Source organism: Nicotiana tomentosiformis, chromosome 12 (assembly GCF_000390325.3).
Source record: "Nicotiana tomentosiformis chromosome 12, ASM39032v3, whole genome shotgun sequence".
Lineage (NCBI taxonomy): Eukaryota > Viridiplantae > Streptophyta > Magnoliopsida > Solanales > Solanaceae > Nicotiana > Nicotiana tomentosiformis.
The window spans coordinates 90525186-90537435 of NC_090823.1; the positions used below are offsets into that span (position 1 = coordinate 90525186).

Genomic DNA, 12250 nt, shown 5'->3' on the forward strand with positions numbered 1-12250 from the left:
ATCTTCCGAAGTTCAAAAGTGATCCGTTAAGCATCCGAAACTCACCCGAGGCCCCCTGAACCTCAACCAAACATACCAACCAATCCTAAAACACCATACGAACGTAGTCGAGCCCTCAAACCACATGAATAAATCACGAATTACCCTCCAATTCAAACTTAAAGAACTTGAAACTTCAAATTTTCACAACCTATGCCGAAACCTATCAAACCACGTTCGATTGACCCCAAATTTTGCACACAAGTCATATTCAACATTACGGACGTACTCCAACTTGCGGAATCAGAATCCGGCCCCGATATCAAAAATTCCACTATCGGTCCAAATCTTCAAAAATTCGACTTTCGCCATTTCAAGCCTAAATAAGTTACAGACCTCCAAAACACAATCCGGACACGCCCCTAAGCCCAAAATCACCTAACGGAGCTAACGGAATCGACGGAACTCCATTCTGGAGTCGTCTTCATACAGTTCCGACTACGATCCAAATCCTAAGACTTTAGCCTCCGTTTAGGGACTAAGTGTCCCAAAACACTCCAAAAACTAAAACGAAATCTCTCGGCAAGTCACAATAGCATAAATAGATATGGGGAAAGCAATAAATAGGAGTTCGGTGCTATAACTCTCAAAACGAACGGTCGGGTCATTACAATAGGACTTCATATGTCTAAGATGTCATATTAATACTGATTTAACACGTCCATACTTAGTCTGAATTTACGGAATGCTACATACATCGTATTTAAATATTTTGTGTAAGAGAAACTGATCACTCATATCCCAAAATTTCCAACAATTAAAGGCTTTTCTAATAGAAAACCCAGAACTAATGATCCGATAATAAGAAACTTGTCCAAACACATATTAATGAGGCCAACTAAGATGCAAGAGATATTGAAAAAGTACTCACTTTACATGACTAAATTTCTCCTTTCAATATTACTGAATAGATACGTATTCCACTCATTAAAACAAATAGACTAATTCAGTTTTATAACAAACCACCTACTGACTGGCTATAGGAAGGAACGAAACGGAACATTAATGTGAAATTTGGGACCTTTTTTTTCCTTTTATGAATTAGGTCTAAATTAAAAATAAATTCTTTTTCTGTTTAGGGTGTCATGGTCTAGGTAATTGTCTTGCCTATTTGTAATATATTTGGTCAAACTTTTAAAAAAAAATAGAAGTGCCTTGAAATAGTGTGTGTGAATGCTGTTCTTTTATCAAAGAATCATTTCTAAATGTGGAAGATCCAAAAAGTAACTTGCTTTGAAATTTAAGTTATACTATCCTTCTTATAAATGTTATAATGCCTTTGTTATTAACATTTGTAAAATATTTTCCTTGATTATCTCATGCTTTGAAAGCTTACTTTATGTTTCCTTATTAATGACTTGAATAGTTGGAAATATTTTCACTTTTTCCTTTTCTGCCTATTTGTTAATTAATATATTGGTAAAACAGCTTAATGACCATCTAAACTTGTACCCGTTTGTTATTCCTGTAATTATAACTTACAGTTTATCTATTTAAATACCTCTACCTGACGAGATGATACTCCGAATAGAATCAATATATACCACGAGTTTCACTTCATTTTATTGAAGTAAAGAAAAAAGAATTTGAAAGATGTGGAGTCTAACCATTATGGCGCGTCCCTCCAACTCCAAGTTAGGTGGAGGTGGGGGAGTGGGGAAGACAGAAGACCATAGTTGACTACTAATAATTAACTAAAACCCACGTTTGTCCCATCCTTGTTAATTTGAATCCATATTTTTCTTTTCAAATGCAAAGCTCTATGCCAACCAGTAGCATAGTCCATGGTGGGCGTACTCGTTTTCCTAGAAACTCAACACAGCAATTTAATAACAAAATTACTCACAAACAATGCTTGTGTGTCCCTTTTTTTATTGTTATATTATTCCCTCGTGAATCATAAGAAAATTACTAGTACTACAATTAATTTAATCATGGAAAAGCCTTCTTAAACTGGGGCCACTCCATGTCGTGAAACAAATCGTGGAGATGTACTAACATTTCTCAATTATAAATAGATCTCATCACTACAAGAGGTCAAATAATCCAAACCTTTTCAGAAGAAGACCATTCAGCCTGAGCAGCAGAATACTCCAACTTAGTATCCAAATCTCTTTGAAAAAAATATGGAAGATAAAGGATTAAGCACCAATATGAGGAGAATCCTCCTAGTGATTAACTGTCTAATACTCGCTGTTGGTATTTGTGGTGGCCCTCTAATGATGCGTCTATATTATGTCGAGGGAGGTTCAAGAGTATGGCTTAGCAGTTGGTTACAAACTGCTGGATGGCCACTCACCCTTATACCTCTTGCCATCCTATACTTCTATCGTCGAAAAGTAGAAGGCTCTAATGCCAAGTTTTACTTCATAACACCCCGAATTTTCATTGCATCATTCGTCATTGGCGTTGTCACTGGTCTTGATGATTTTCTCTATTCGTGGGGCGGGTCAAAACTTCCTGTGTCAACTTCTTCACTTCTTCTTGCTGCTCAACTTGCCTTCACGTCAGTAGGTGCTTTCTTCATAGTGAAGCTGAAGTTCACACCCTACTCTATCAATGCAGTGATTCTGTTGACAGTTGGTGCTGTTTTATTGGGTGTTCGATCTAATGGTGATCGACCAGAAGGTGTGACAAGTAAAGCCTATATTCTTGGTTTTATGATGACACTTCTGGCAGCAGCTTTGTATGGAGTCATTTTGCCTTGTATTGAGTTGATTTATTTGAAGGCAAAACAAGTTATTACTGCTACGCTGGTATTGGAGATTCAGATGGTCATGTGTTTTGCCGCTACTGCTTTTTGCACTGTAGGAATGATCGCCAATAACGACTTTCAGGTACTTTTTTCTTCCCTTGTGACACATTTCTACTTATGCATCTTACTCATTTCATCGCATATGTGACACTATTTTTTTGTCGGTTTAACTTTTGTGTGTCGTCAAGTAAATTTGTTATAGTTATGTCATTTACAAGATAACTGCAAGTAATTTTTATAATACATTAATTGATAACGAGGTAAAAAAAATTGCAGTGTAAGAGTAAGTATTTTAAATCTTTATATATTAGTCTGTCCCAAGTAAAATAACACATTTCTGTATTTGAAAGTATTTGATATTAAACTTCTTGTTTAACTTTAATAAGAAGTTTTTTATAGCCACACAATATTAATACAAGTTTAAAATTAAAAGTTTGAAAAGTCTTAAAGACACGCAAATATTATATAACATGTTTAAAACCCAAATTTCATTATTCTATTTTTCTTTCTTAAATTTCGTGCCAAGATAAATTACGGGATGAGTAACATATTTCTCTCGTTTGGTATTAATTATCATCAGATCCATAAGGCCTTCGAATCAGTACAAACTATCAACTTCTCTTTAGGTGATCTATTGGCGTACCCCCACGATGAAATGAAGTCCATCTTTACAGATTATTATTTACATTGGAAACTTCTTTGTTTTTGTTTTTGTTTCGTTTGTTTTATTCTTATTTCAATTCTCATAAAGTTTTCTGATCTTAACGAAGGAACTAGCGCAAAACCCTAAATTATTCATATCCCATAGAGGGTTGAAAACTCCACTTTGGGTGAAAATTATTTACATTTCCTAACTTTGCTTTAAAAATCAAACTCTCCCCTCAACTATGAAAAATTATCATTCTCTTTCCTTTATCCTATACAATGTCTATGTTGCCCTTGTTATTTTCAATTCCATCCTCAATCTTTTTTTATTGTATATGCTATTTTATGATTTTACCTATAATTTAAATTATGCTATATCTTATTATAAATTATAATTTAAATTTATTAAAATTATAAATAGAATAGTCCTTTTGTAAATTTGTCATGAAATCTATCATACTTTTATGATTTTTATTTAATATAGCGTGCATTAAGTATATCTCTGTGTTACATTTTCATAATGTTAAATAGATAATCATTTAGAAGTTTGTTATAAAATCTGCCTTTATTTTTATATTATATTTGGATATGTACAAAATATTTGAAAACTGGAGCAGTACTAGATTCGATCAAATTTACCTAAATATGATGTATCATAAATACTTCCTCGGTTTCAATTTTGCTTTAGCTATAGACATTCTCTTTAAGGAGCAACTGAGCAAGGATTAACATATTGATCAAACTTTGCAGGCAATGTCAAGGGAGGCAAAACAATTTAACCTCGGAGAAGCAAGATATTATACAGTGATAGTATGGACTTCTATAATTTGGCAATGCTTCTTTGTGGGTGTTATTGGAGTCATTTACTGCTCTTCTTCTTTGATGTCTGGGGTTATGATCGCGGTTTTACTTCCGGTTACTGAAGTATTAGCTGTAGTTTTTTTTAGGGAAAATTTTTCAGGTGAAAAAGGCCTTGCTCTTTTCCTTTCTCTTTGGGGTTTCGTGTCATACTTCTACGGAGAGTTCAGACAAACAAAGAAGCAGAAGAACAAAAGTCCACAAATTGAGATGAAAACAACGCATACTGAGTCTGTTTGAATTATTGAGTCTTTTTCATATATTGTTCATGGCTTATGGATAAAGAAATATTTATTTTTTTGTAGAAAATAGTGTACGTCGTTTTTACTTCATTGCTACTTTCTTATGTTTGTGAAAGGGTCTTTTTCTTTGAAATTTCTAATGTTTCTGTTAAATCTCTAATACAACACATGAAGATATGCAGTTTCCAATAAATGCTCATTTTTCATGACTAATTCAACATTACGACTATAACACCACTGTTAAATACTAATTAATTATAGGAACCCAACCCAATACAGTACCAACACAAGTCATGTAATAATACTAAGTTACATGATAATAGAAAGATGAATAGGACTAGATTGATATATGTATTCATGAACTGATTGTGAAAACTAAAACTTCAACGGTTTATGACATGCTAAGTAATCTAAACTGAGACTCATGGGCATCAAACCCAAGTCTATATTGATTACGCACTGAGCTCAGAACGTTCAGAATGAAAGTCATGAACGAGTTATGAAACTAGAGAATAGAAGTCGTGCAACTATTCAAGGAACTAGGCTTAACTATATTTTTGAGGCAATTAGTAACGTCGTAAAAGCAAACGTAGTGTAGGGAGAATCATTAACATTCCCCAACATAGAGAGTTAGCCTCACTTACCTTGATTCTGGCCTTTTAAGCGTATCACAATGTTCATCACCTCTTTCAAAGATAATCTATGACAATATATATCAAGAGGAACCAATATTAGCACAAATGCTCATGTTTTAGTCACTTGGGCATTTTATCAAACACCTTACGCGCGTAAAGCCTCATAACCCTTATTAATGGTGTCTTTACACCCAACAACCATATTCTCTTACTCCTAGATAAATTCTAAAATCTCAAATTTCCTATAATCAATATCATTCTTCATCACCCATAAGAATAACAACACCCTTAACCAATAATCAACAATCAACAACCCAAACCTATGTCCGTTCATGATTTTCTATCAAATTCATCAACTCATATCTCATGAACTTAGAGTCTATAATTATTAATCCGATGCTATAATCAATTAGAGGGTGAAGATATTACTTTTTGACGTTCAATCCTCTTGAATTCGAGTTCTAGGGTTTCTTTTCTCAACAATGATGTCTCAGAAGAATATATAATGATTTGAAGGGTTTACCCATGTTAATAAGGTGCCGGAGACTTAAAATTAACTTAGAATCATCATTCGAACTTACCTTTTATGATGGAGGGATCTTGGAGGAAGTTGGGTTCTTGAGAACTTCCCTTCTAGAGCAAGTTTTCATGTTTGGGAGTGTGGGGGACGAGGTAGGGCTTTTAAAAATGACTTTCTGGGTGCTCTTCCACGTAGCTGAAGGCCCAACCGTGCACCTGAACGCGCACCAAAGGCAGTGGCACTGCCACAAGTGTGAGGCCACGCATGGGAACAGCTGGGCGCGCACACGAGCGCGTTGACTGTGTATTGTCCAGTAAAATGTGTATAACCTTTTGCACAGAGATCCGTTCGGGCTCCAGAATATAACATTGGAAAGGTACTTTAAAGGTCTATAACTTTTATGTTTTATGTTTTCCCAATTTCTCAACGGAAGGTCACGAAATTATGCTAGAAGATAGACCTTCCATAAACTTAGTAGATTTTATCGAAATGCACCTCACTCTCAGTCTTGATTCCAAAACAATTATTTTCACCCATAATCATCCCGATAGGTATCACAACATCAAATTCTCCCTCCGTGAATTACCATGACGACACCTAGTCTCTACGACTAGGTAAGCCTAACACTTGCGGAAAAGAAATGAAACAAAAATATGAAAATTAACAAATAACGGTAACAGATATTTTAATAAACAATTGAGATGCCGCTCGGAATATATATTAATCAACTTTCGAAATATACAAAATACTTCCAAGACTCGGAACACCGTAAGTCACAAGCTTCTATGAAGTTCTAACTGTTCTATATATTAGTATCTATAGAAATAAGAGAAGAATCAACATAGGGGATAGATGGGGACTCCAAGGATCTACAGACGCGGGCAGATGTACCTTGAAGTTCTCCGGAAACAGCAATGACTGCAACTAAGGACCAGGTTGGTAAAAGAAATCTGGATCTGCACATAAAAATATGTGCAGGAAAGGGCGTGAGTATACCATAGCGATACCCCGTAAGTGCCAAGCCTAACCTCGGTAGAGTAGTGACTAGGTCAGGTCAGGCCCAATGGTATGTAATAACTAAAGCAGGAGAATATAACAGTATAATAAGAGACTAAAATTTAACAAAAAGAAAACACAGCGAAATAACAGTACAACACACAGGGATAAACAGTAGGGGGATCTCCCGAGATACCGTCTCGTAGTTCTAAAATAACTATATAGGGATAACTCCCGAGGTACCGCCTCGTAGTCTAAAAAGAAAATGTGCAGGGAGAACTCCCGATGTACCGCCTTGTAGTCTCAAAAAATAAATGTGCAGGGAGAACTCTCGATGTATCGCCTCGTAGTATCAAAATTAAATGTGCAGGGAGAACTCCCGAGGGACCACCTCGTAGTCTCAAAAGTAGACACACAGCTCAAACCGATAAATACCACAGTTAACAACAAGAGTTCTACAGTTAAGACTGATAAAGAACAAGGAAAAGTAGGAAATCAACTAGGCATGCTTCACAGAGATCAAATAAGCAGCTAAAGCACGTAGATATGCGATATTAGACTAAACGGGATAACTACACATATTGGAATAGCTCAAATAAGAATGGAAACATACTAATACTCATAAAAAATATAACTCAATTTAAAAGGAAAAACAACTTGATACTCAGTAAAAATTGGATTTTACAATAATATAGCCCGTGTACGTACTCATCAAGTAACGACCCGGCCAGTCGTTTTAAAAGTTATAGCCTCGTTCTCCCATTTACTGCTCATTCTGTGCCTTATAACTATTATGTAACTTGCCGGGGTAGTCGGTTCGGGTCTTGAGAGATTTTAGAATGAATTGGAATACTTAGTTCCAAAGTTTAAAACATAAGTTGAAAAGATTGGCTGGATGTCGGCCTATCTGTAAATGACCCCGGAATAGAATTTTGATGATTCCAACAGCCCTGTATGATGTTTTGGGACTTAGGAGCGTGATCGGAATTTTATTTGGAAGTCCGTAGTTAAATTAGGCTTGAAATGGCTAAAATGGGAAATTAAGTTTAGAAGTTTGACCGGGGAGTTGATTTTTTGATATCGAGGTCGGAATCCAGTTCTGAAAATTTTTATAGCTCCGTTATGTCATATGTGATTTGTGTGCAAAATTTGAGGTCAATCGGACTTGATTTGATAGGTTTTGACATCGAATGTAGAAGTTAGAATTTCTAAGTTTCATTAAGCTTGAATTGGGGTATGATTCGTGGTTTTATCGTTGTTTGATGTGATTTGAAGTTTCGACTAAGTTCGTATGATGTTTTAGGTCTTGTTGGTGTATTTGGTTGAGGTCCTGGGTGCCTCGGGTGAGTTTCGGACTGCTAACGGATCAATTTTTGGACTTGGTGTTTTGCTGAAATTTTCTGGTGCTCAGTTCTGGTTTTCTTCTACGCGATCGTGTGAGAAGGACCACGATCACGTAGACTTGTTTGAGGCAGTGATGATTTTATTCTTCGCGATCGCGTGAAGAGGGACGTGATCACGTAGCTGAGGGAGTTTGTTATTCGCGAACGCGTAGGCCTGTGAGTTTGAGCTTCGCGATCGGATGGACAAGTCCGCGATCGCGTAGGATTAATTTGGGCAGTGGGATAATTGTGAATCGCGATCTCCTGGACAAGTCCGCGATCGCGTAGAGCAAATGTCTGAGCAGAATATTTAAGTTCTGAAAATGAGACTTCGTCCCATTTTCCATTTTTACCGATTTGGAGCTCAGATTGAGGCGATATTTGGGAAATTTTCAGAAAAAATAATGGGGTAAGTGTTCGTAACTCAATATTGGTTAAATTACCAGAATCCATGGATGTTTTTATCATTTAATTGATGAATTAAGTTGGAAAAGTTTGAAAACTCTCTTGGATAAATTTGAGGATTTGAGGGCCGGATTGTTATCAGAATTTAGTAATTTTGATATGGTTAGACTCGTGGTTGAATGGGCATTCATATTTCGTAACTTTCACCGGATTCCGAGACGTGGGCCCCACTGGCGATTTTTGAGTTAATTTCAGATTGTTATTGAAAAATGTAGTATTTTCTTATGAAATTGATTTCTATAATTTTTGTTGAATGTATCGAATTATTTTGGCTAGATTCGAGCCATTCAGAGTTTGATAATCGAGGAAAAGGCGTACTGGTGGATTAAATTGGAGCAAGTCGAGGTAAGTGACTTGTAAAACCTTGTGTGGGGGAAATTTCTCTTAAGATTGGTATTGATGTGAAAATTGTAATGTGTTGAAAGTCGTGTACACGAGGTGACGAGTGTGTACACGGGCTAAATATGGAAGATTATGTTTTTAAATTGTGTAGATCACTTTTGCATATTTATTAAATTATTTTATTTTGTTATATTCTTCATTATTGATCTGATTTTTATACTTTAAATTTGCTTGACCTTTTCCTGTTAATTATTTTACCTGTTTAGTTGAAACTTGGTTTCTTTTATTCAATGCAGAATTTGAAGATTGAATTTCTTTAATTTAAATAATATTAAAGTAAAGTATTGATATTTTAAATTATGTACGGAGGTAACGTATTAAGAAAATTAAATTTTGAAATATTATTTTTGTTGAGTTATTTATTCCCGAATATTTTGTGAGATTGTTGTAGTCATTGTGATTGAGCCGTGAACTCCCTGTTGTGGAAAATATTGTTGATGTTGTTTATTTTGGCAAATTGAAATATTTGGGCACTTGAGGTGCAAATTGTGATATATTGTGATATTGATATGCATGCCCGTATAAGGTCTGGGTGTTGAAACGCATGCGGTGAGATAAGGGTGGCTTGATACGCGTGGCTAGTAGGGGAACTACTAGAAGTCATGCGGTGTGATAAGGGTGGCTAAGACGCGAGATGCTATTTCGGGAAAAATATTTTCTTTAAAATAAATTGTGAAGGCTCCCGCGATGATATAAGAAAATGAGATATTATGAAATTATTATTATTTGGGAATACGAGCCGGTACCTCGGGAGTGCCCTTGTTGATATTTATTTATGCCGCAGTTGCCTTTGATTATTGTTGTATTTTTCTTAAAGTTGAAAATTCTGTTTTGTTTCCGCGAGGTATTATTTGCCTTTATTCCGTATAGTTAAATGGTGACATACTATTTACCTGATTCATTTCCATTGTCATTTTATTGTTAGTATATTGTTAAACATGTCACCATGTCTTTTATTATTCCAGTAGGGCCTGATCTGACCTCGTCACTACTCTATCGAGGTTGGGCTTGGCACTTACTGGGTACCGCTGTGGTGTACTCATACTATGCTTCTGCATATTTTTAGTGTAGATCCAGGTACTTCTTACCAATCCAGATATCAGTGAGCCACCGGTGTACAGAGACTTCGAGGTATATCTGCCAGCATCCGCAGACTCCGGAGTCCCCTTTTATCTTATTATGTTGTCTTCCTTATTTGATTTAGACTCTGATGTATAGAGACATAGAGAATAAATTCTTAGAAGCTTGTGACTTATTTCTACCGGTTTTGGGAGTTAAAATTGTTAAATTGCAGTTTTTATTTATTCGACTATTAAGGATTAAATTTCAGTTTTGTATTCAGTTATATTCCGCATTGATAGGCTTACCTAGTCTTAGAGACTAGGTTCCGTCACGACATCCTACGGAGGGAATTTGGGGTCGTGACAAGTTGGTATCAAAGCTCTAGGTTCATAGGTGTTATGATTCACAAGCAGGTTTAGTAGAGTCTTGCGGATCGGTACAGAGACGTTTGTACTTATCTTCAGGAGGCTATGGAACTGTTAGGAAGTATTCACTTCTTTGATTCCTTATCGTGCGCATTTGCTGACTTCAAAATTTTAAACCATTGACTTTCTATTCTCTCACAGATGGTGAGGACACACACAACTGGATCCGATGATCAGATACCCGTTCCCTCTATTGGAGCCGCAAGAGGCCGGTGTCGGGGCAAAGGTTGTGCTAGAGGCCGAGAAAGACCACGTGGTGCGGCCAGAGTACCTGCACGAGCTGTTGCGGCAGAGCCACTAGTAGCTCCAGTTGGAGAGTAGGCACCTGAGACGCCTGTTTTTACTCCTGCACTTCAGGAGACCCTTGCCCAGTTTTTGAGCATGTTTGGCACTCTAGCTTAGGCAGGGTTGATTCCACTTGCTTCTGCCACATCTCAGATAGGGGAAGGAGCACACACTCCCACTGCCCATACTCCCGAGCCACGGGCCCAAGTTGACCATGCCCCAAATGTTATACTAGTGCAGCCTGTTGTCCTAGTTCGGCCTGAGGTTAGGACAACAGTTTCAGAGGGGTAGCAGCTCAGGCTCGAGAGGTACAAAAAGTATCACCCTTCCACATTCAGCGGTTTAGCTTCAGATGATGCTCAGGGTTTTCTGGAGGAATGTTACTGTATCTTCCGTACTATGGGTATTGTGGATTCCAGTGGGGTTTCTTTCATGACATTTCAGCTTAGAGGAGCAGCCTACCAGTGGTTGCAGGCATATGAGTTGGATAGTCCGGCTAAGGCAGCTTCACTTACTAGGACTCAATTTTTAGATATGTTGTTAAAGGAGTATGTTACTCAAAGTTTTAGAGATGCATGGCACGTAGAGTTTGAGCATCTAGGCCAGGGTTCTATGACCGTGTAGGAATATGCGGTCTGATTTAGTGATTTGGCTAGGCATGCACCAGCCTTAGTTGCTATTGTTCGAGAGCTAGTTCGCCGATTTATTAAGGGGCTCCACCCTAGTATCAAATTCAGTATGGACCGAGAACTGGAGATGGACATCACATACCTACAGGTGGTGTCAATTGCTAGAAGATTGGAGGGTATGCGGACTCGGGAGAGAGAAGAGAGGGAAGCTAAGAGACCCTGAGATTCTGGCACATATAATAATTCTTGTGCCCCAACTACAACCCGTCATGGTAGAGATTATGTGAGCCATCCTATTCATTCAGCACTTCCAGCTTCCAGTGGTATTTCGGTAACTCCCAGACCTCAGGTTCCATATTATGCACTGTAGTGTCTTCTGTACCTCCTGTACGGGGTGCCTTCTGCGGGCAGTCTAGTCGATCAGGCCCGAGCCAGTCCCAGCAGCCACGTCCTCCGAGGGCTTGTTTTTAATATGGTGACACTCGTCATGTAATGAGGGATTGCCCCAGACTTAGGAGAGGTGCACCTCCACAAATTTCTCAGGCCCCACCTATTCCACAGGGCCTTCAGGTTTCTCAGGCCATGATCACTGCACCAGTTGCTACTCCACCTGCACAGCCAGTTAGAGGTAGAGGTCGGACAAGTAGAGGTCACCCTAGAGGGGGAGGCCATGCCAGATATTATGCCCTTCCTGCTAGAACAGAGGCTGTTGCATCTGATTCTGTTATCACAGGTATTATTCCTGTCTGTCATAGAGATGCATCAGTCTTATTTGATCCAGGATCCACTTATTCTTATGTGTCATCTTATTTTGCCCCATATTTGGGCGTATCCCATAATTCTTTGAGTTCTTCTATTTATGTATCTACACCCGTTGGTGAATCAATTATTGTTGACCGCGTGTATCAGT

The 12250-nt window shown here is 37.6% G+C and overlaps 1 protein-coding gene across 1 annotated transcript; it reads left to right on the plus strand.

The window, feature by feature from the left end:
• The first annotated feature begins 2060 nt into the window (after nt 1–2060).
• Nucleotides 2061–4672, plus strand: LOC138903696 (purine permease 1-like). The gene is made up of 2 exons (XM_070192142.1): nt 2061–2876; nt 4190–4672. The coding sequence occupies exons 1-2, from the start codon at nt 2166–2168 to the stop codon at nt 4535–4537; spliced, it is 1059 nt and encodes a 352-aa protein (XP_070048243.1). The 5' UTR covers nt 2061–2165; the 3' UTR covers nt 4538–4672.
• Nucleotides 4673–12250: the final 7578 nt, after the last annotated feature.

What these genes read in the sequence shown, in the direction of transcription:
- LOC138903696 (XM_070192142.1), top strand. Translation starts at nt 2,166, where the DNA reads ATGGAAGATAAAGGATTAAGCACCAATATGAGGAGAATCCTCCTAGTG. An exon ending in TCGCCAATAACGACTTTCAG is followed by an intron (nt 2,877 to 4,189) that starts GTACTTTTTTCT and finishes CAAACTTTGCAG; the next exon opens with GCAATGTCAAGGGAGGCAAA.